This window comes from Hevea brasiliensis, chromosome 5 (genome assembly GCF_030052815.1).
Source record: "Hevea brasiliensis isolate MT/VB/25A 57/8 chromosome 5, ASM3005281v1, whole genome shotgun sequence".
Classification (NCBI taxonomy): domain Eukaryota; kingdom Viridiplantae; phylum Streptophyta; class Magnoliopsida; order Malpighiales; family Euphorbiaceae; genus Hevea; species Hevea brasiliensis.
Window position 1 is genome coordinate 7250098 of NC_079497.1, and position 23541 is coordinate 7273638.

Genomic DNA, 23541 nt, shown 5'->3' on the forward strand with positions numbered 1-23541 from the left:
AAAATTTATACTAATTTTTTTAAGTCAAAGAAACAGAATAATATCTATATAATGAAGAAAAAACTTTAATAATTTATCTAATTCATAAATTATAAAGTAATTTTAAATTGAAATTAATAAAATTAGAATAATATATTTTATTGCTCAATTTTTCGTAGAAAAACCAACAACCTTGTTAGGGTTGTGTTGAATTTACGGTGGAATGACAATAACCAAGTAATTAAGAGAAGAAACAAAACAGAGGGGGATAGAGAGACAGGATAGGCACAATTTATTAGGGGGAGCAGTTTTCGGTTTAAATTAAAAAATCGAATCGAATTGAATTAATTTGGTTCAATCAGTTTGATTTTAAAATTCAATCGATTCGGTTCGGTTTATAATTTTAATAATTTTAATTAATCAGTTTGGTTCGATTATTTTCATAAAAAAATAAAAAAAATCGAACCGAACTGAAATTATCAATATATATATATCAAGGAAATTAAAGAAAACCCAATCGAATCCTAAGATTTAAGTTTGATCGGTTTAAAATAGAACCAAATCCAGTTGAAAATCAAATGCTCAATTTATAAATTTCGGTTTGATCGATTTAAAATCAAACCGGTATTATCGATTCGGTTCGATCTTCTTTTATTAATCGATTTGATTCGATTTTTAAAATTTTTTATTTTCAATTTTCAGTTTTATTGGTTCGGTTCAAAACAGAACCGACCGTTTGCACACCCCTACAATTTATTTCTCTTCCCATTTAACTTTTTGGGGACACATATTTTGAAATTTTGAATTGCAATTGTAAGTGAATAAGTATAATATATCTGAAAAAAAAAATAGTGGGTCACTCGGCCCACAATCTATGTGGCATTAAGGATAGTAACGAGTATAGTATCTATCAAAATTATCATATTCAAGTCCAAACTCGATTAATATTATTAAAACCTGAATCCATCCAAAATTTGATTATTGATATCCGAAAAAATCGGAACCTATTTAATTTTATATTTTTTAATTAATATTTTGTATAAAAAATTATTTTAATTAATAATTTATATTTTAAAATTTTAATAATTTTATAAAATATTTAAATTCTATTTTATATAAAATAAAAAATATATAAATTTATAAATATTATTATAAAAAAATATATTTTATATTTAATTAAGTATTTAGGTAAACGGGCTCGAGCAACGAATACTCAACATATAAAACTCGAACCCGATTCAAAACCCGACACGGATATTATTTTTCAAACTCGAACCCAGCTCGAATTCAATTATATAATACTCAAAATCGTCTTATTAACTTCGATCGGATCGGGCACCCACAAAAACTCAACCCACTATCATCCCTATGCGGCGCTGCCAATAGTCCACCTATAATACATGAAATAAAAAATTTAGACTATACTTACTATTATACTTAATGTTTTGAATTTTTTTTATCCAATTAGCCTCATAATAATCATAAATAAAAAAGCTTGAAAAAGAGAAATGATACCCTTATAAGTATATGAGAATTAAAAAAACCTTAAATTCTAAATCTTAAACTCTAAAAGAAAAATTTTATCTGTCTTTGCATAAATGGATATTGTAATCTAATGAAAAAAATGTAGTGATTATCGAGTAGATTAGTTCAGAAATTTCCTATCTTCTACAAACCAGTAACATTGTATAAACTCACCTTAATATTCCTGATTGCTTGAAAATCACTTTGAAATTATAGATAATACGAGGTAAGATTTTTAAAAATCTTGACAAATATAATTATTTGAAATCATCTCGTACACGTAACAAACACAAAAGCCCTGAAGGCCACCTCAACCAAAAATTCCTAAAATATTATTAGATAAAGATCTATTTATTTCGTGTACGACTCATGCGCCCCTCAGAATATCCAAATTGAAAGCTTCCTAAAATTCCTTGCCATAAAAAATAAAATTGTTATTTAAAAATTAATTTTTTAATATAATTAAATATTATTAGGAATTAATTTTAACTTAAATTTAATATACTTTAATTTTATTCAATTTATGTGCTATATTGTCTGAATTTATTTTAAATTTAATCAATTTATTTAAATTTAGTATATAATCAATTGTAAAAGTTACTTATAAATCTAATTAAACCTTCAAATAAAAAAAAATAGAATAATCTTTAATCGCATTTTTAATTAAATTTCTCTTTTTACTATTAATTCAAATATTTTTTATGCATATACAAGTAATGGTGCATACTAATAAAATAAAATTTATATTCTAAAAAAAAGAAATTTATATTATAAAAAATAAAAATTATAGTAAAAACTTCCAAAAGGTAGAGGTTGGTAAAAAGTCATGGGATTATGATGCATGAACAAAATTACATGGACTCTTCCACCTCACCAAAGGTCGCACTGACCTTCAACCAAATACCACCACCACCATAATAATAATAATAATAATTATTAATATATATATATAATATTTTTTTATAATTATTTTGTTTTTATTTTAAAAAAATAAAAACAAAATTTTTGACCTTTTAGAGAAATTACATTATACATCAATTATTCAATATATAATAATATATTTGAAATGGTAAATTAATAATAAATAAATACATATTATATAAAGTAAAATTCAAAAAATATAATTAATTTTTTAATTTTAATAATAATATTTATATATTTATTATTTTTTATTGCTCTAATATTTTATGTAAGTTACCGAAATAATATCTCCGCTTCACTTTATAACATGTCCGCCTTTTGACATTAACATCCCAAGAAAAGGACCCATAACCTTTCTCAATCACAGACTGTCGCATTTACCCTGTAATAAATAAAAAAATAATAATCATAATTCTTTAACCCGGCCGATGATTCTCAATTTCTTGATTTTGTAAACTAACTGGAGAGATTTATTTGGACATCAGCTATTACTCCTCTTTCAGCCTGAGCCTGCCGTCGTTACTCTTTTCCTTATAGGACAAGGTTGTCTCTGGTAGGTGTTCTCTCAGTCATATATCATATTTTTATCAGCAATTTTCTTCTTTCTTTTTCCTCTTTTTCTTGCGTTGTTTCGTGAATTTCAGGGTTGGTTGATTTTTATCACTTTTTCCTTTTGCTTTAATGTGGGTTAGTCCTTGTTTGTTGAAAACTTTGATTCATTAACTAGTTTAGGATTAGTTGGATTAATCTATGTGTTCTCTTTTACTTTCAACTTTTATTAATCTGTCTTAGACTATAGTGATATTTTTTAGTTGGATTACCCTATGAGTTTCTTGGAATCATTTCCAGATTTGATCAAATGGGTTTTGGTAAATTCTTTCAGTGCTTCCAATGTCGGGGGATGTTTCATTTTAGTTTCATTTGCTGATCACCTAGCGTTTTTCTGATGCTTATGCAGTGATCTGACAAGAAAATGGCTGAGGAGAAGATCGCTATTGCTAACGATGTTACTGAGGTAAGTTCTCTTCACTGCAAAATTTTTTTTGGCAGAGTTTTAATATGAAATTTAAGCTATGGCTTACTCACCCATTTACTTTTGACTTGAATAGCTGATTGGTAAAACGCCACTGGTATATCTCAACCATGTTGTGGATGGCTGTGTGGCTCGCATTGCTGCTAAGCTAGAGCTGATGGAACCTTGTTCAAGTGTTAAAGATAGGTACTAGTTACGTTGCTCTTGTTATTTATAGAAGAATTCATAATATATTGCTTTCTTAGTGAATTACTAGACTATTAGACTGTATTTCGTTGGTTTGTTAAATTATTTTTCTGTAAATCTGAAATTTTTGTTCCTGTGGAAATTTACGTTGTTTATTGGTTGTATACGTTTTGCAAATTTCGAGCTTCATTGTTAGAATTGGATCTCCATTACATGTGACAAAATGAGGCCCTTGAAACATCCTGAATAATGGGAATTTTCTTTGATTCTTATACTGTTTGTAGGATTGGATATAGCATGATTGCAGATGCAGAGGAGAAAGGTCTCATCAAGCCGGGTGAGGTTAGTACCATCAGGACCACAGACAAAGAGTAAACAGTTGCTAAGCCCTTTTATATGATAATCCAACTTCCTAGTTAATGTCAACTGAACTCATAACTAGTTTACGCTATCTGTTTATAGCTCTAACAAAGCTTTTGTTCATTTTGGAGAAATAAATTGGAAGAGGGAACTTTGTTATTGACATAGTTTTCTTCCTTAATGCTGTAGAGTGTCCTCATTGAGCCCACAAGTGGCAATACTGGCATAGGGCTGGCATTCATGGCAGCTGCTAAGGGGTACAAGCTCATAATTACAATGCCTGCTTCTATGAGTCTAGAAAGAAGAATGGTTCTTCGTGCTTTTGGAGCTGAGCTGGTTCTTACTGATCCAGCAAGGGGCATGAAAGGGGCTGTTCAGAAGGCAGAGGAAATATTAGCTAAGACACCAAATGCTTATATCCTGCAGCAATTTGAAAACCCTGCCAACCCAAAGGTATCATCTTGTCAGCCTTTTTCATATCATTGGCTTGTTGGTTGAAGAAAAGTACAATCAGATTCATGTTTTCTGTGCAGATCCACTATGAGACCACTGGACCAGAGATCTGGAAAGGCTCAGGTGGAAAAGTTGATGCTCTTGTTTCTGGGATTGGGACTGGGGGTACAGTGACAGGTGCAGGGCAGTATCTTAAGGAGCAAAACCCTGATATTAAGGTTAACCTCTTTGTGTTCTTTTGATTTACTCACAAGATCAGAGTCTTGGTGATAGTTGTTTGCTTAATGGTTTCTAATCATTCTTTCTCTCTTTTGATGTTCAGCTTTATGGTGTAGAGCCAGTTGAAAGTGCTGTGTTGTCAGGAGGGAAACCTGGTGTGTCATGATTCCTTGGTCTTGTGTTTGTATTTTTTATTTTCTATCCTTCTATGATTCCATTGTTCTGTAATCATGAATAAACTAACCAAGCTAATATTGGCTACATTTACATTGCAGCTTTTTCCCTTACTTTTTTAAGATTCCATCGCCCAGGGTTAGTTTAGTTCAGCTGTCATCTACTTCTATTGACAATTTGACATTTAACCTGTCATGTTGTTTTTCTCTTAATCAATTAATCTTTTCAAATAATACCTAAAAAGTATGATTGTTGGGTGTCTTTTTGATTGATATGACATTTTTGTATATGAGTAGCAACCAAAAGATCTCTCTATTTCTCTCTCTCCCCCTATTATATATATATATATATAATTTTAACAAATTTAATTTAGGAAGTAATTGTTCCAGAACGCAAACTGTCCTTGGTGTTGGTGAGGAGGTTAAGTTGGATATTTGGTTTAGAAAATAGTTGAATTGATCAACTGCTGAAACATAATACAATTTTTGTTCTTTGAATTAGTGAAATAAGCATAGAAAAATTTTAGAATTTAAATTTTCTGTTAATATCTGAACCTTTAGAAATATAGTTGTATTTCTAAACTACTTGTCTGTTTGTTCCTTTAGATTATTATTCAAGATTTTGCATGCCATTTGTCATATTTTGGATTATCCCTATTCGAATTCCTGTCTAGTTGAAGAAAATGGTTATGTGGTTTCTTTGCTAACCTGACTGATTGTGTGCTGTTTAAATTTCTAAGGCCCACATAAGATCCAAGGAATTGGTGCTGGCTTTATTCCTGGAGTTTTGGACGTTGGTATACTTGATGAAGTTGTTCAAGTAAGTGTCAGTCATTTTAATTAGATTATTCAGACGTGAATATCTGAGGTTGTTTGGGCAACAATTTTTTCTCCTCTTTCATTTTAATTTTTATGCATGGAAGTATATAATGAGAGTTGAGAATACAAGATACTGGACTTGTAAACAAAGGGAACTTGCATTGTTCAGCTATGCATGTTGTAGCAGTTCTTCAAATTTTTCAGAAAGCAATTTTGGGTGTTTCTTATGCATGTCCTACCATCATTGCTAAAGATTTTACAAAACATGAAGGGCAATGATTATTCAAGTCTGCTTTTTATAGTGTGTTCTTTTTATTCTTGTAAAAGCAAATATATATTTTGGCTTCAATTCATGTATTTTTTTAACCATACTCTTCATTTCTAAGACCTACAAACTAATCTTTGTTACTGAGATGCAATAATTTTATTTACATGAAACATCATATGACTTGGCAGATATCAAGTGAAGAATCAATTGAAACTGCTAAGCTTCTTGCCTTGAAAGAAGGGTTGCTGGTAAGCACACTATTAATTAGTATTTGTTCCAGCAATGAATCATCATTTGCTAGCACCCTTCTTTTTAATTATTCAATATTTTGGAGCATGCAACAGTATTGAGATCTGTTTAATGGGATCATATGTATTGCAGGCAGGGATATCTTCTGGTGCTGCTGCAGCTGCAGCAATTAGGATAGCAAAGAAGCCTGAAAATGCTGGAAAACTCATTGTTGTAAGTTTGATTTGTTCTTTCTCGACATTTGTTACTCGAGTTCATTTCTAGCTGTAGCAATTGACCTTGTTTGTTGTCTAATGTGGGTGCATCCTACCATTTTTAAATGTTAAACAGGTGGTCTTCCCCAGCTTTGGAGAACGTTACCTATCATCTGTGCTTTTTGAATCTGTGAAGCATGAAGCAGAGAACATGACTTTTGAGCCTTGAGGTATAGAGAGGATGGGCTAAGAGGAGCAATACTGTCTACGGTTTCAATGATTTACTTGTTCCTAGTTTCCTAATCAGAACAATGTGGGGTCTTTTCTGCTCTTTGTATCGTATTAAGGAAAGCTTGTGGGTTGACTTGCAACTGTTGTGATGAATAATAAATTTTTGGCCAAAACATTGAGAAACAAGTGATTATCTTTCCTCAAAGGAATGTTACATAGATTCACCCATAGATTTTCTTTCCTTTTCGAATAATTCACCTGTAGTTTTATTTTAGGATATCATTGATCTATGGTTGTTACTTACAACAAGCCCATTGTATTTCTTTCACTTTTTAAAGAGAGTTCATCCACCCATAGATTTTTTGCCCTTTTGGAAAGTTCATTTACCCATAGTTTTATTTTATTTATTTTTAGGATATCATTCACCCTTAGTTTATAAAGAAAGCTCTTTACGTCTATTATAATTCATGATACATAGAGAATTCTAATTAATGTTCTTATAATTGCCATTTTTATCTAAACACATGAAATTCTAGAGCTGTTGTAACCCCAAATTAGGTCCATTTTACTTTTATAATAGTTTAATTCCTTTATTTTTAATATTTATAACAATTTAATCTTAAGATTTAGGTATTAATGATAAATTTTAGTGAAAAATTATTTATCAATAAAAATATATTTTAAAAATCAACTTAGTTTGCATTAAAAAATTAAGAGATTAAATTCATATTTTGGGATTAAATTGTAATTTTTCCCTCTAGTGATATTCTACAATGTTGAAAATGCAGGAAAAGGAGCTCCTAGCTTCGTAAGAAAATAGGGTTTAACTTTTATGATTCATTCCTGAATTTGGTCCCTTATTTCATTTTTTTCCTTAATTTTAATTTATTATTAAAAAAATTTTAAATTTTAATTTTATTTCACAAATACCCCTATTATGGTAGATTTTTAGATTAAAAGATTAAAATTTAAGAATTTTTTAATAATAAATTAAAATTAAGGATAAAAATGGAATAAGAGAAAATTAAAGGATGAATTATAAAAATTATCAAATAAAAATATTATAATTTAAGCTCTATTTATTTTATAAAAAAATATTTTAAAAAAAATATTTTTTATATCTTCCAACGTCGAAATATTTAAAAAATTAGTTGATAAAACATATTTTTTAATTAAAATTAATTTAATATTATAATTAATTATATCTGATATTGAACAGAAACGTTAACATACACCGAGGGCGCATTCGTTACTGGACTCGGGACTGACGTGAGGAATGAAGACTTTTTCCTGATTGGAACAAGCGGTATTTTTATTTTTAAATATTTTTCATCTTTAATTAAGATTTTATTTTATTTTTCAATCATAATTAATATAAATTTTTTTATTTCTCTTTTATTATAATTTCGTGTATCTAAAATTTTTACTTTAATTGAGGTTTATAATCAAAATCCAAGCTTCATTTCATTTGAAATAAATAATTTGCAAAGAAAGAGTTCTAAAAAGTTATAAGTAAATTAAAAAAAAAATCAGAAATTTTCTAAAATATTAGATTCGGATAGTTTAGAATCCAAAGTCCACAAATACCCTAGTGCAGTCGTCAACTAACCTTACGTTATAGCTAGCAAGAGCTCCCTGGTTAGGATCTTGCCCATGGATTGTTCATCTTCCAGTTCTTGTATTGTTGTGCTGCAAATAATCATGGGTTGTTAATAATTTCCCTTCTGCTATTGTTGGTTTCTTGATGTTTTACTTACTCCACTGTTGGGTAATCGATATTTCTTGGTTATCTCTGTTTTAGTTTGTGCTGGTTTTCCTTTCCAAGATTCTATATATTTGAGTTTATTTGAATACATTGAGTTTGTCAACTTTTGCTGCTACTCAGTCAATAAGTTTTAAAAATTTTGGTTTATGAAAGTTTGGTGATTTCTTCTTGTCAGCTCTGTGCTCCTCATGTTGGTCATTTCCTTTGTATTTGATGAATTTATGTTTAAGGGTTTCTGTTCCATTTATCTAACATTTGAATTGTCGGAGCTCTTCTGTTAGGATATTTAGCTAAATTTCTTATCTAGCAGCATTCAGTAGTGTCTAGAGCATAACTGCATAATCCATTTACCAATGGAACTCGAAAAAATTGGAAGTCCCTATGTTTATGGAATGCTTTCTTATTGTTAGATCCCATATTCTTTAAAGAATTTTCACTTCTTTTCACATATTTGTTCTTTCTTCTAGATTTTCTAGAAAATAATGGAGGACAAGTGTGCAATCAGGAAAGATGTTACTGAAGTAATTTTTCCCCTCTTCATTGTCACCTCTAATATTTTATTTCAACTATGGCCTTAAATAACAACAATCTTTTCTATGATGAGTATCTTCCTTCTTGCTGGCCTTCTGCAGTTAATAGGCAACACTCCTATGGTATATCTCAACAATATCTTGGAAGATTGTGAAGCTCGAATTGCTGCCAAGCTTGAAATGATGGAACCTTGCTTTAGTGTTAAAGATAGGTATAAAACTGGTTTCATTTTCTTTTATCAGTTTTCTAATTTTTGTTTTGAAATTATTGTTGTTTGTTTTCATGTATGACATACAGGATAGCACATAGTATGATCAAAGATGCAGAAGAGAAGGGTTTGATTATACCAGGGAAGGTCAGTAGCAGAAGTTCCTGATTTGTTCATCATTACTGATATGCAACCCTTCTTTAGTGAAAAATAAAAAAAGGGGGGGAAATGAATCCCATTCCACAAAACCCTGAAATGTGTTGCTCTACTACTAGAAATGTGTTGTTTTAGCCAGTTATATACATACCTTTGCGTGAAGAATGCAATATAAGTTTTTAATTCCTGCAAGCATTTGGATCTTGCAATGTGAATATTCCAAAGCATTTTTGGTCCGATGAGGGCAATAGCCACATTAGTGGTTCAATTTATGGGTTATTCTAATTAAAAATTTCTGTTGTTTCTGGGTTCTGGATGTTTTGGTTTAAAATTGGCTGAAGACTGTCCTCATTGAACTTACCAGTGGTAACACTGGGATTGCACTGGCATCCATTGCTGCGGCAAAGGGTTACAAAGTTATTGCCATTATGCCAGCTTCAAAGAGTCTTGAGAGAAGGATTGTGCTAAGAGCTTTTGGAGCAGAGTTGTACCTCACAGATCCAAACAAGGGTTATTATGAGATTCTCAAGAAGGCAGAGGAGATACAGAAAAATACACCTAATAGTTATATGATTCATCAGTTTGAAAATCCTGCCAATCCAAAGGTAAACTTTCATCAATATTTGTGATGTGTATTAGCGGTCAAAAGGTTCAAAAGGATTAATAAGCCAGTTTGTTGTCATTTATGTAGATTCACTATGAAACCACTGGCCCAGAGATTTGGAAAGACTCCGGAGGTAAAGTTGATGTCTTGGTTGCAGGGATTGGAACTGGTGGTACAGTAACTGGTGCGGGGAAATTTCTCAAGGAGAAAAATCCAGAGATTAAGGCATTCTTCATATTATATTTGCTGTGCACGAACAGCCTGCTGTTTTCCAGCTTTAATTATTTTATGTTATTGTATAACTTTCTCTTGTTCATACCTAGGTTTATGGTGTAGAACCAGCAGAAAGTGCTGTCTTGAATGGTGGAAAACCTGGTAAGTCATGGATCACTTCGTGGTTGTATTCTTTGTTCTTTTTTACATGGTCCCATAAATTTTCTAGTTGTGGGGCTTGGGGTCAAATTTCATGGTTCATGTGTTGCAGTTATTCATTACTTTAGAGGTTGATAGGACACTGAAAAGACTTGAAACATTAAGCAGTAGGAACTCTGAACCAAAATATTGACAGTTTTGCTCAACAGCTCAACCAGACTAATTCAGACAAAAAGATTTAAGGTATATGTAGTTGGAAACTAGGAATAATGGAAGACTGATAGAAGATTCTATCAAGGGGAGGAAACCATCTAGAAAAGTAATTGATTTTTCTAACAACTAAAAAAGTCTTGCCAATATCTGATAGGTCCTAAACTCCTGCATCTAGAGATTCTGTTTAAGCAAAACAATCCTTGAAACTTGTATGTACTAAGAAATTTAGAGTGATACTGGATCTTTTAAAGATTCTGTAAAGCAAACACTCCTAAGCATTGAGCACACTTATCATGCAAGTAATTTGAAGATTTGCAATGTGCTTATGATTTTATCTTCTCTGGTATATTGGATACCTTACTTTCTGTGTGTGTCAAAGGTCACCATCTAATCGATGGACTAGGTGCTGGTATTGTACCTTCCGTTCTGGATGTTGGCATTCTTGATGAAGTTATTCAGGTAAGTCTAAAACCATGTCATTTGCTTGTATTTAACTCTAAAATTATCTGCTTGTGCTTCCATTCTTTTTATTGTTTTTCTGATTGCAACATGAAGTGATCTATGCACTAAGAGGCCTACAGCATGATCAGAAATTGTAAATAAGCTTTTGCATCTGAGAAGTTTGTGTCTTCACAAGATAGACAAGCAAATTATGGGTCCTAAACTCCTAATGCAGACATTGAGGGTCTGATGCAACAAGTTTAAGAGTGTCATTAGTTTATGGCTTTCTTTAGAACATTTCTCTTAACTTTCGTTCTGGTGCTGTTACAATTTAGGTACCAAGTGAGGAAGCTATTGAAACTGCCAAGCTAGTTACTTTGAAAGAAGGTTTGCTGGTATGTTAAAGCTACTTAAGATGGTATTCATGGATTACAGTGTCCCCCATCTGTAACAAAAATTGTTGGATCTCTTTTTCTCCTCACAGGTGGGAATATCATCCGGTGCTGTAGCTGCTGCTGCTATGAAGCTGGCAAAGAGATCAGAAAATGCTGGGAAACTCATTGTAGTAAGTCTGATTAGCATAAAAATTGGTCCTGTCACTCCCTGCAAGCATAGTCTGCTAAGGATGCTAGTACCATGCCTAACTCATCGAATGGATTAACTTCTCGCATCTGTAGGTGATTGCCATCCAATATGCTGTACATGTACTAAGTCATTTTGTTTTGTTTGCTGTGCAGGTAGTTTTTGCCAGTGCTGGGGAGCGTTATCTGTCCTCTAAGTTGTTTGAGTCCCTTAGACACGAAGCTGAAAAAATGACTTTTGATTAAGATCACAATGAGGGTAGCATAGGCCTTGATAGGCCCTGTTTTCAGTATCTTATAATATTTCTGGAACTTATGATTTGTTTTTAGTTATGCACTTGTCTTGGCGAGGGCTGAACTAATGCAGGCCTTCATCACCGCAATTGTGAGTTGAAGTAATTACCCCTCCGATGTGCAAATGAAGGCCACCCTCAAGGCCATGTACCTTCTATGTTACTCATTCTCCTAATATAAAATAAATGAACAAGTTTATCCTTCACATATAATGTAATCAATTGTCCTCGATGATTCTTAAGCAACTTAATTATATGGGATTGGCCTATATCATTGTTGAACTGAATGTGTATATAAACACCAAGTAGGATTTTGATATGTTTATGACATATTTTAATTAGTTTTTCATGCAGATCATAGCAAGTTAAACGTTTGACAAACAAAAGGCCGGGAAATTATGAGTATTGTACAGCATTTTCATTGCTAATCCCTGTTTTTGGTTCCTCTAAATGCTGGATCTCGCCAAACCTTATGCTACTAATGGCATCTGTTTTTCCACAACAGCATCATCATCTTCAGAATAATCAAGAAACTGATGTTTGCGTTCCTGCTTGAATTAGATGCACATAAATCACATGGTGGTTAGTTTCCTCACAGTTTCTAATACCCTTTTTCTGAATTGCCATTACAGCTATTTTGCTAGAAACATCCATTAAATTCCTATGTTAAATTTGACCCCAAGGAAACGTTTCTAAGGTGAGTTCTAAAGTTTGGATGAAGTTTTTGAAGTATGGATTTTAAAAGTAAGCATGTAAAATCATGTAGTTGACTTTTTGAACCAAGAAAACAAGTTCTCCAGAATTGGGTCCTTTGAATTATTATCTTTTCAATCTTGGACTGTTGTCAAGAAACTCTAGCCAAGAGTGAGTTTTAAGTGTTCAGAGATTGAGAGAGTGGATCATAAAAGTTACTCTCTTAGCTTTTAGAAGTTGAGAAAGTGTTTGACTAGCGTTAACAAAATTATATTACTATTTTTATATTTAACTGTTAATTTAACAGTTTTTTTATTAAACATTTTGCTTTAACAATTATGTAAATAATTAATCACTAATAATTAATATTTAATAGTGAATAGTTACTAAAATAGTCAACAGTTACAAGAATAATTAATATTACCAAATAAGGCCAAAATAAGGTAAGATAATAGAAGGTAAAACGGTAAAAACTCTCGAACCCCACTAATTTAGTAGATTGAAAAGTAAAGATTTTGGGAGTTTTCAAATCTCAAAAAATTTTACCTCTTTGAAAAAAACCTTTCTCCTAAATAAGTATGACACTTTAAACATTGATCTTTTGCCTTCAAAAATTTCCCCCAAACCAGCTATTAGTGTTTAGGCATTGTTATTATTTATTAGTTATTTTTGTATTTACAAATTACATTAATTGATTTTTAAGATTTCATTATGTCAATTAGTTAGTCACACCATTTAAAAAGTTCATAATTTTTTTGTTAGTATTCCAAAAAAAAAATTACTATTTACTCTCTAAATATTACAATTATTCACAAGTTAATTAATATATTTTAAAAATTACTCTTTTTGTCCCATTTCAATAATTTTATAAGATTTTTACATAAAAATTAAAAAAATAATTAGATAACATCATTTTTATAAAAAAAAAAGGCTAATAATTGGCTAATTTCATTGAAATGTAAAAATGTATTAAAAATAGATAAATATATTAAAAATAATAATAAATAAAGGTAAAGTTAAAAAAAATTAACATTTTTTTTTGAAATGATAAATCATGTGAAATAAAAAAAAATTTCTAAATTATTTATTACAATGGGACGGAGGGAATATTAATTAATCATGTGATCGAAAGAGACAAAAGAAAAGGAATCTAAAGAGGGAGGAAGGGAGGGAGAGAAATGGAAGAAGAAAAATAAAGAAAATAGGGAGAGCTAAAAATAAATAAAAAGAAATGAAAGGTGAACAAGAAGGAGAGATAAGAGAAAGATTACATTATTAATTGTAACTATCAAAGTAGACAAAAATGCCTATTTTATTGACTAAACAAAATATCAAGCTAATTATTCTAGTTTTTAAGATATACAAAATATATTATAAATAATTACGGTATTTATCAAATAAATAATAATTTATTATATAAGAAAAGATTATTAGGTGTATCTCTTATATATGGATATTTTTTTAAGTATAAATTTTATTTTTAAAAAATTAAAAAAATAATAATTTTTTATATATAAAGTAGTATTTTTTTTTTTAGTGCTCTCACAATATATGCAATAATTAGCCTACCTTGGACGATTTCCTAAAAGAAAAAGGAAGGGATTAATGTTGGAATTGCATTTACAGTACAGACAAGGATTTTGCCCAAAAAAAAAAAAAGTGATTATTGATACAAGAAAAAATTGCTGACATCGGATACTATTGGTGAGATCCCTACTGCTGCTGTGTTTGAGTTTGCTTAATGTTTTTGGTTCTTCATAGTCAGATTTTTACTGGGTCTTGATACTTTGGGGATGTGGTCTTTTTTTGGCAGTTCTAGTTATTGCTTTGTTTTGTTGTTTTCAAGGGGAAAAAACTCAGAGAGAGAGAGAAAGACAGTAAATTCGAATTGGTAGTTCAGGGTTCAAATTAAGCAAACTGTGGATAACTCCAATGTTCTTTGATGTTACCATCAATGGAACTAGAAAGAAACTACAAATGATTCCTCCCAGTACTTAATGTTTTAGTTTGCATTAGATTGTAATCTTGTTATCCTTTTCATGTCTCAAATCTAAAATCATTTCATTTCTTTATGTGCTTGCAGAATAACTAGAAGGATATGGATAACAATGGTGAAATCAAGAAAGATGTTACTGAAGTATATCCTCCTCATTTTTCCATGTTATCTGCTGTTTTGACTTTTAAGTAACAGTAGTTCTGTGTCTCTGCATCTTCTTCTTCTCCTTGCAGTTAATAGGTAACACCCCTATGATTTATCTCAATAATATTGTGGATGGTTGCGTAGCCCGAATTGCTGCCAAGCTCGAAATGATGGAACCTACCTCTAGTGTTAAAGATAGGCATGCATTTTCCATCTGTTTGTATATTTTCATTATGCACAAATCTTTGCCGTGGAGGTAATACAATGATTTTCATTTTTGCACAAGCAGAATTGCGTACAGCATGATCAAAGATGCAGAAGATAAGGGCTTGATTACGCCAGGGAAGGTTGGTCATATTCATTCCCATTTCACCAGTCCTTCATTCTATGCAAGAAATTTAACCATAATCAATGCTTTCATGAAGTACCTCTCATTAGGAATCAGACTTAATTTTTGTGTATATGCAATAATATGGAAAGCCCATCATAGTAGAAGTCCATTTTAATGAAGGGAATATGTCTATCTGAGACTAGTCAATGTTATGGAAGTAAAGACTAACAATTTTACTTTTATTTCTGGATGTTGTTCAAATATACTGGCTAAAGACCATCCTCATTGAACCTACAAGTGGTAATACTGGTATAGGATTGGCTGCAATTGCTGCAATGAAGGGTTACAGACTTATACTCACCATGCCTGCTTCAATGAGTCTCGAAAGAAGAATTGTGCTTCGGGCTCTTGGAGCTGAGATTCACCTTACTGACCCAGCCAAGGCCTTTCAGGGGGGACTTAAGAAGGCAGAGGAGATATTAAGTAAAACACCTGATGGGTATATGCTTCAGCAATTTGAAAATCCTGCCAATCCAAAGGTATTCTTTGTGTCCCTCTATTTCAGTGTGGGTTGGTGGCAAAAGGATTTACATATTAGTTTGTTATTATTTGTGTAGATTCATTATGAAACCACTGGCCCAGAAATATGGAGAGACTCAAGAGGGAAAGTTGATGCCCTGGTTGCAGGGATCGGTACAGGTGGTACTGCAACTGGAGCTGGAAGATTCCTCAAGGAGAAAAACAAAGAGATTAAGGTTTCTTTTGTGTGTCTTTGTTTTGAGAGGGAGAGAGAATTATGATTATATAAGTTAATGGAGTGCTTTCTTTTGTTTTTGCTTTAGGTGTATGGTATAGAACCAGTAGAAAGTGCAGTCTTGAGTGGAGGAAAACATGGTGAGTGGTAAATTTTAATTGGTTTCTTGTTCTTTCTTGGGGCAGATACATTCTTGCAGAAGTACACGGGATTTATAAGTACCAGTGTTTAGGTTCTACTCATTCTAGTGCTTTCCATCATTTGGAGATGTCACAGCACCTGAAATTTAGTGAATTCAATATTATACGAATCAAACCATAAATGATACTAGTGAATAGATGTCTTTTTTATGATATATTAGTTGGGATTATTTGCCAGTGATGAAGCAGATAAAAGTTTCCTGGTTTCAGTAATGGCTTGTGAAGTACCGGTACTCTTAGGCAGATAAGGGCTTAAACTAAGTTAACAATTGAAGAGACTTTGAGAGATGCTATAAGAAATTATCTCTTATGGTCCAAGTTCCTGTTTTACCTGCTTCTAATTTTAAATTCTCATACTGCTCTTAGTCCATGATTATGCACTAGACTTGAACAATATTGTGTTATACCTAAACCATTTTTTATCTAATTCCTTTTAAGATGGACAGTGTTATGATTATTGACTGTTCCTCTCTCTGGGAATATTGCTTGCTATCTCTGTCAAAGGCCCGCATCTGATCCAAGGAATTGGAGCTGGTATCATCCCTAGTGTTTTGGACGTTAACATGCTGGATGGAGTTTTTCAAGTAAGTCTAAAATCATTTCTTCTGGCATTTTCTTTGAATTGACCTGAAAATCATCTGCTTGGATTCAACTCCTGTTTAGCATTTAGAAATGTGGTGCTGCCACTATAAAGTTGCAGCACTAGGGAAATATTTAATTATGAAGAACTGATATCATTATTTTCAATCTTCTCAATGACACAAAAGGATACATAATAGACAAGCAAATTCTGACCGTCTACATTGATAATCGAACTCCATTAAATGGCTTTAAATGTCAATTAAATTTTCATTAGAGAAGGGTTTATATAGGTTTTACACACCCATACACATGGATGCATGGCCATACAAAATATCATTTTTTTACTTTTGATGGTGGTATTACCTTTAGGTATCAAGTGAGGAAGCTATTGAAACTACTAAGTTGCTTGCCCTGAAAGAAGGTTTATTGGTATGAAAATGTTATTCTCCTGTTAGTGTTATTATTTATTTAATTTCTAGATCTCTACCAGAAGCCCTCTTTCCTTTGCACCTATGATGCAAGCTACAGGATTTGTCTTTTCCCCCTTTTTTTTCCACAGGTTGGGATATCTTCTGGAGCTGCAGCAGCAGTTGCAATCAAATTGGCAAAAAGGCCTGAAAATGCTGGGAAACTCATTGTTGTAAGCTTCATTACCTTCTTCTAATTGGTATTCAAACTGCTTTGGAATTTGCTTGTTAGTTTGACTAAAGTGAAGGAGTTCTGTCATGATTGTGCACCAATATATTGAATGGTTGTTGTGTGTATAACTTTGATATCAAACTCCATTAATCATGTAACTTTTTTCACTTGCAGGTGATATACCCTAGTTCTGGAGAGCGTTACTTATCTTCCAAGCTTTTTGATTCTATCAGGAATGAGGTGGAAAGCATGACCTATTAGGTGTTGGTTTTAATCAAGAACAAGTTCATGAATATTTTCAACTTATTATATGTAATAGCCTTGGAATTGCTGATGTGCCAAACACTTATGTAGAAGTTATCGTGTAAAGGACTTTTTTTTGTCCCTTTGAATAGGGGGTTTGGAGGAATAGCGAACCAAACTGATTCTGCCTGATATGTTTTCAGCCACGAAATCAAGTCAAGTGACTGTGTAAAAGACTTCTGTAAAAATCTTGTGTAATTGTGGCTTCCCAGTACTCTTTTGACTCATTTTATTGAAATACCGAAGCTTTGTTTTTGAGGGTGAACCTTGGTATCACTTAAGGCTTTCCATTTTTATATGAAATGCAAAGGGTACGCTCCAATCCTAATTTGTTTAGTTGCTGGTCACTTGTTAATGTTTTAAATAGTGAATCAAAGTACTTTGTACAAGCGGATGGGATGCTGTCTTCAATATATAAAGCTCAACTGAAATAATATTTGGCCCAAAAAGTTTCAAACTTTATTCATTTTTACAATTGCACCCTGAATTTTGTTTTTTTTAACAATTGCACTTGAACTATTGACAACAGTGTAATTATACCACACCATTAATCACATTGTTAGAGATTAACAAAAATGTCATCCGAGCTATTATCTGACATTGGTACTTTAGTAAATTTTTAAAAATTGGGGCACAACTAAGGTGGTATTTCTGTTAATTTATACGATTGTAAAAATATGTAAACTTTAGAATTTCTCTGGCAATTTCCCCATAATACTATAGGTGGCAGAGCAGTTAAATTCTAATTTTTTTTTTTTTTTTTTAAGATCTGAACAAAACATAGATTAGTCTCTTGCCTTGCTTAATTAATGCTGTTTATTTAATTCATGCAACGTGTAGCATGGAAAATAATAACACACAATCAATTCTTGAAAATAAATAAAATCTAATCCAATATCTTAAATAACACAAGATTTAATCCAATGTTCAAGAATGCAAACCAGCTTTATGAAAAATAAAATTTTATTAAATAATTATGAAATGCTTCATATGATGAAAATAGATATTTATAGAGTTTTGTTTTCCTGTAAAATTGATTTTATTCAATTTGCATGTGTCAAAAGCACATATGGCCTTTACTCACTTGTAAACTCGATTTGTGGGCATGTCAGATACGTGTATGATCTTAATGTGAAATAAATATGTTTCAATTTGACTTTTGAACAGAACGACAGGAAAAAAAAGAATCTAATCTTTCCTTATGTTCCCCAACTCCACTAGGACGCGCTTTGTTAGGATCTCTGCTCGTTCAACTTTTGTGAAATTGGAAAATTATTTGAATGCTTAAGAAAACTTGAATGAGAGCTTGTGCATTGAAAGGTAAATTTGTACTTGAAAAGTAAATTAATCATAGCAGAAAATATAAAGCTGTGTTGAAAAAGTAAATTGAGTGCTTAAATGAAAGTTAAATCTATGCATTAAAAATGTAAATAAATCGCTTACTAGGAAAAGTAAATTTGTGCATTGAAAACATAAATTGATTACTTGGCAAAAAATTAAATCATTGCTTGGAAAGTAAATTGGACATTGAAAATTAAATGGGCTGATTGCTTGAAATAAAATATGGACAGGAAAGCAGTTGTAACGCCATTACTTTAGCTAGTTCGTGCATTCGACTATTCCGGTGATTAATATCAGTTCAGACAATTGAAATGTTTGAAACTATAATTAAACTAGAGTGAGGAGTCATAAATAACTCAAATAACAGTAAGAAAAATTTAGGAAAAATTTGAGAAATGAAATCCAACAAAGTTAAATGAGCCGGTGTCCCGGTGATGGGTGACCCTAACGGGAAGTTACTGTCTTTACAGCTAGTAGCCCTAAACCAGAGGGAAATTCTGTGAAATAATTTTTGGGACTCCAGAGAAGAGTCATTGAGGTTTCGATGGCATTAGAATGCCAAGAAAATGCTTAGAAAATTTTTTAGATTGGTACAGATAATTTTAGTCTGTTAAGCAAAATGAAGGGCATTTTGGTCATTTCATCTTCAGATATGATTTTTGACCAACTTGGCCAATTAAGTAAATAAATTATATGACATAAATATAAATAAATAATGCTAAAGATTTAATTGAAAACAAGTAGAAAAGAAAAGAAAAGAAAATGAATTAAAATTGAAATTATGTCATTAAAATGCCTCCACCCAATCACATTGTGACACATACTTATAAACTCAATTGAAAGAGATAAAAATGAGTAAAATTAGAAAACCAATTCTGCTCATTGTCTTCCTCATTCAGCCAACCTTCTTCTCTCACTCCTCTCACCGTTGTTAACCAAACTTCTCACTAAAATTTCTTGAAAAATCACCATAGAATTTTAAGTTTGCTTCATAAAAACTTCTCTTCACACCTTAAATCACCTCTAGGCAGCAAGAAGGAGAAGAAAACAAGAAGTTATCAAGTCTTGAGGATTGGCTAATTCAAGGTTAGTGCTACCTTCTTCCCTTTCTCTTCTTTAAACTTGAAATTGAGTAGGAAAATGAAAAGAAATTCAAGAGAAATTGAGAAACTATTCATGTTTAATTCAAGAGAAATTTTGGCCAGCTTTTAAGTTAAGGGAATTGATGAATTTGAATGAAATAAATTGTGATTATTAGAGTTGTTTAGTGTGTATATATGATTAGAATGCTAGTTTTGTATGGGTTGTATGAAATGGACATTTGAGAATTAGGGTTTGAGGCATGAAGTTAGGATTTTGTTCATATGTTGTAATACAATCGAGAAAATTGTATTTAATATGTATGGGATGTAAATTAACATATTAGCTCTTTCATCTGAAATTAATTTGTATATTATGTAATTTATGAACTTATATAATTCGTTCATATATTATGTAAATTAATGAAAATATGAGAATTTCTATATATAAATCGTGCATTAATGAATATGTATAGAAATGAATAGATTTGTACAAATGAGTATGTGAATTGCAAGAATTGAATGTGAGATGACTATGATGAGTATGGATGATATTTTCATTGTAAAATATTATTGAAAATTTCAAGCAGTAGAACAGTGAAATACACCAAATGGTAATAGAAACAGGGGAAACTCCGCTGGTTTCTCGTTAGAAAAATAATTGATATTAAAATATAACGAGAACAAATTATTAAAAGAATAAAGTAAGATAAGATAGGGTGCTCTGGCACCGAGTGTGACATGGTTTACTCGGTTACACTGTAGACGGGTAAGGGGTATCACAGCAGTAATTTGCATTAACAAAAAAAAAATGATGTCCTAGGAAAATGTAAATTGATTACTTGAATTGAAAATAAAACACTCATTGCTTAGCTGAAAAATAAAAGACTGCTTGAAAATGTAAAGATTGTTGAACTAGAGAAAATTTAAGCTAAGACATTGTATCTATTATGTGTTGATTAATTGGCAAGGTGTTTTCTGCTTCTGCCTAACACTTAAAAATCTTGCTTGGTGGCTTAGTCAAGTAGTTACACCTCTCCACTACTAGTACATTTCGCTCACCACTACTCCACTTCCATAACTTCCTAAACCATCAAACAACTCTCGTAACCACCCACTATCTCCCACAATTACCCACTACACCATATTCTCCACTTATCCACTACTCCACTTATATTTATCTTTAGTAAATATTTTTAGACACTGAATAAATAATACTCACTTATACTGATAATTATTTAATCAGTCTGGCTTCACATAATTAATATTCAATAACTGTTGATATTCTATAAGCTTGAATTATGAGCTTGATCACATTAAATTGATAACTTAATTTAATATTTTATACTCATTAATTAACTAAAATTAAAAAATATTAAAATTAAATTATGATGTAAATAAGTTTTTAACCCTAATTTAATTAAAAATAAATTGAAAAGTCCTAAGTTAAATAAAAAAATATTTAAGTACTTAAATGAAATAGAAATAATATTTTAAACTCTTAAATATTTAAAAAAATATAAATAAAATCTATTTAAAAAAATTAAAAAATTCAAAAAAATAAAAGAAATCCTTATGAAATAAGTAAAACGCAGGTTTCTAGGTCTTGTCTTGATTTACGCAATGCATCATTAACTAGTCATTTCGTGTATGCGTTATGTTATTTTAAAAATATAATTTAATATATATTTTATAATATTTTATATTTTCATAACTATATGGTAAAATTTTAATAATAATAAAATTTTAACTAATTATAATTTTATTTTAAATTTAAATAATTTAATTAATAGATTATATTTTATTATTTTTTAAATTATTTGACATATATTATTAAAAAGATGTTTAAAATAGAATATATATATACTAAAAAAATATTTAGAAAAATTTAATATATATTTTAAAAATGTTTCTTATATTTAAAATATATGTCACTTGGTGATTTTTAAAAAATTATTATTAAAATTCTTATATTTTAAATATAAGAAATATTTTTAAAATATATATTAAATTTTTCTAAATATTTTTTTAGTATATATATATATATATATAAAGTAATTAATTTTATGAATTTATAACATGATGAATATAGTTTTATAATATTGAATTTATGAATTTAACAAATTTTAAAATTTTTAAAAAATTGTTAAAAAGAATTTTAAATATTAATAATTGAGATAATATTTTAATAATTAAAATTTAAAAATATTTAAATAAAAATTAATATTTAATATGATAACCTAATTTTTATATATAATTAAATTTAAAAATAAAAATAAAAAGAGATGCTACATTCTAATGCTTTAAATATTCTTATTACTCTACATGCCACACTCTTATGAATACTTTTTAAGGTTTAGCTTTAATATATATATATATTTGTGATATATATGTGTGCGAATTTTTCATAAAAAGAAGCGAATGTCATATTCATTTTATGGATCACAATATCAGTGATTTAATGGATAAAGACACAAATAATCACTAACCTTTGTTTGTTTTAAGGGAAATGTAGAGAAAATAAAAGATAAATTTGATTTTCTAAATTTACTTTATCTAAATAGTAAAGGAAAATGAAGAAAAAATTATATTTTTTTAATTTTTTTATTAACTTAAAATATTTTGTTTTAATTTAAAATAAAATAAAAAGAATTAGATATTATTTATATTAAAATACTTTTTATATCTTTAATATCATAAAATAATAAAATCACAATTTATGACAATTAAGTAAATTTATTATAAGAAAATTTTTAATTTTTCTTTTATTTTAATAAAATATCTAAATAATAATTTTTTTAATTCATTTTTTTTTTGTTTAATTCTTCTCATTTTCTCTGCACAATTGTCCAAACAAAAGGGTAATACACGAAATTGCTAAGCCATAAGAGTTAAAGGTTTTAATTACATCCAAAACTTTAATAGGGGATCAATTGAGCCTGATCAGGGGCTTGTCTGCACATATCCCCAAAAAGGAATGTGTCCCTAATTTGATGATCTAATTGTACTGGAATGCCATGTATGATCTTTAACAAGCGATTATAATTTGAAAGACGCGGGTCCTGTTTAATTTAATCATTAAATGCAATAAATAATTAATAATAATTAATTTATATTAAATATTTTATAAAATCATTAATGTAACATCTCGTTTGATAAAAAAATATTTATAATTAGAAGCGAAAAATTATTTGAGATTTTAATTAAATGAGAGATAAAAATAAATTGAGTCATATATTAAAATAGAAAAAATTAATTATAAGAAGTATTTTTTGATTGAATAATATGAAGAGTTAAAAGAACACATAGATTAAACATGCTCATTTTAGATAAATCCTAAAATGATTGATCTTTTAAAAAGTTATCCATTTTAGTATGTAATAAATTTATGAAATTTAAAATAAAATAAATTAAACCATATTTAAGTTTTTTTTTTTTTGTTTTTAATATTTCTCCCACTCATTACCTTTATCACTTTCTTGCTCTCGCCTTAAAAATATGGTTAATTTTAGCCATCACACCTGCTCGAAAATAATGCACATTTGGTCCGACTTCATAAATTAAAATCTAATCATATTTTGGTCAAAATCTAGCAAAGGTTCGAGAAGAGAAGAATATTCTAACTCTCCACCTGACGAAATCAACCCCAATATTATTTGGAGAAATGAAAAAAAAAAAACCCAATATTATAATAAGTAGTGTAGAT

The 23541-nt window shown here is 30.1% G+C and overlaps 3 protein-coding genes across 12 annotated transcripts; all 3 read left to right on the top strand.

The window, feature by feature from the left end:
* Positions 1-2789: 2789 nt before the first annotated feature.
* Positions 2790-6795, top strand: LOC110656737 (cysteine synthase). Of its 3 annotated transcripts, none has more exons than XM_021813658.2 (11): positions 2790-2977; positions 3383-3439; positions 3534-3643; positions 3928-3985; positions 4193-4456; positions 4537-4674; positions 4779-4830; positions 5589-5668; positions 6124-6183; positions 6317-6397; positions 6515-6795. In XM_021813658.2, exons 2-11 carry the CDS (start codon positions 3398-3400, stop codon positions 6605-6607), a joined length of 978 nt encoding a protein of 325 aa, XP_021669350.2. In that variant the 5' UTR covers positions 2790-2977; positions 3383-3397; the 3' UTR covers positions 6608-6795. The 3 variants fall into 3 exon arrangements, with proteins under 3 accessions (XP_021669350.2, XP_021669351.2, XP_058002737.1); XM_021813659.2 differs by lacking the exon at positions 2790-2977 and adding an exon at positions 3008-3069; XM_058146754.1 differs by lacking the exon at positions 2790-2977 and adding an exon at positions 3090-3111.
* A 1300-nt stretch (positions 6796-8095) lies between these two features.
* On the top strand, positions 8096-12103 carry LOC110656735 (cysteine synthase). Of its 6 annotated transcripts, none has more exons than XM_058146755.1 (11): positions 8100-8247; positions 8842-8895; positions 9007-9116; positions 9203-9260; positions 9611-9874; positions 9961-10098; positions 10197-10248; positions 10838-10917; positions 11235-11294; positions 11384-11464; positions 11637-12103. In XM_058146755.1, exons 2-11 carry the CDS (start codon positions 8857-8859, stop codon positions 11724-11726), a joined length of 972 nt encoding a protein of 323 aa, XP_058002738.1. In that variant the 5' UTR covers positions 8100-8247; positions 8842-8856; the 3' UTR covers positions 11727-12103. The 6 variants fall into 6 exon arrangements, 4 of the variants coding, with proteins under 4 accessions (XP_058002741.1, XP_058002738.1, XP_058002739.1 ...); XM_058146756.1 differs by having other exon boundaries at positions 8123-8314; XM_058146757.1 differs by lacking the exon at positions 8100-8247 and adding an exon at positions 8254-8377.
* A 1956-nt stretch (positions 12104-14059) lies between these two features.
* LOC110656736 (cysteine synthase) lies at positions 14060-17751 on the top strand. 3 transcript variants are annotated; one of them, XM_021813655.2, is made up of 11 exons: positions 14060-14170; positions 14550-14603; positions 14696-14805; positions 14896-14953; positions 15213-15476; positions 15555-15692; positions 15780-15831; positions 16396-16475; positions 16843-16902; positions 17033-17113; positions 17287-17751. In XM_021813655.2, the coding sequence occupies exons 2-11, from the start codon at positions 14565-14567 to the stop codon at positions 17371-17373; spliced, it is 969 nt and encodes a 322-aa protein (XP_021669347.2). In that variant the 5' UTR covers positions 14060-14170; positions 14550-14564; the 3' UTR covers positions 17374-17751. The 3 variants fall into 3 exon arrangements, 2 of the variants coding, with proteins under 2 accessions (XP_021669347.2, XP_058002746.1); XM_058146763.1 differs by lacking the exon at positions 14060-14170 and having other exon boundaries at positions 14179-14702; XR_009148795.1 differs by lacking the exons at positions 14060-14170; positions 17033-17113; positions 17287-17751 and having other exon boundaries at positions 14179-14603; positions 16330-16475.
* Positions 17752-23541: the final 5790 nt, after the last annotated feature.

Coding starts and splice junctions, on each gene's coding strand:
- LOC110656737 (XM_021813658.2), top strand. CDS start 3,398: ATGGCTGAGGAGAAGATCGCTATTGCTAACGATGTTACTGAG. Junction 3,986..4,192: donor GTCTCATCAAGCCGGGTGAG/GTTAGTACCATC, acceptor TTAATGCTGTAG/AGTGTCCTCATTGAGCCCAC. Junction 6,398..6,514: donor ATGCTGGAAAACTCATTGTT/GTAAGTTTGATT, acceptor AATGTTAAACAG/GTGGTCTTCCCCAGCTTTGG.
- LOC110656735 (XM_058146755.1), top strand. CDS start 8,857: ATGGAGGACAAGTGTGCAATCAGGAAAGATGTTACTGAA. Junction 8,896..9,006: donor TCAGGAAAGATGTTACTGAA/GTAATTTTTCCC, acceptor GGCCTTCTGCAG/TTAATAGGCAACACTCCTAT. Junction 10,918..11,234: donor TTCTTGATGAAGTTATTCAG/GTAAGTCTAAAA, acceptor GTTACAATTTAG/GTACCAAGTGAGGAAGCTAT.
- LOC110656736 (XM_021813655.2), top strand. CDS start 14,565: ATGGATAACAATGGTGAAATCAAGAAAGATGTTACTGAA. Junction 14,806..14,895: donor ACCTCTAGTGTTAAAGATAG/GCATGCATTTTC, acceptor TTGCACAAGCAG/AATTGCGTACAGCATGATCA. Junction 16,903..17,032: donor CCCTGAAAGAAGGTTTATTG/GTATGAAAATGT, acceptor TTTTTTCCACAG/GTTGGGATATCTTCTGGAGC.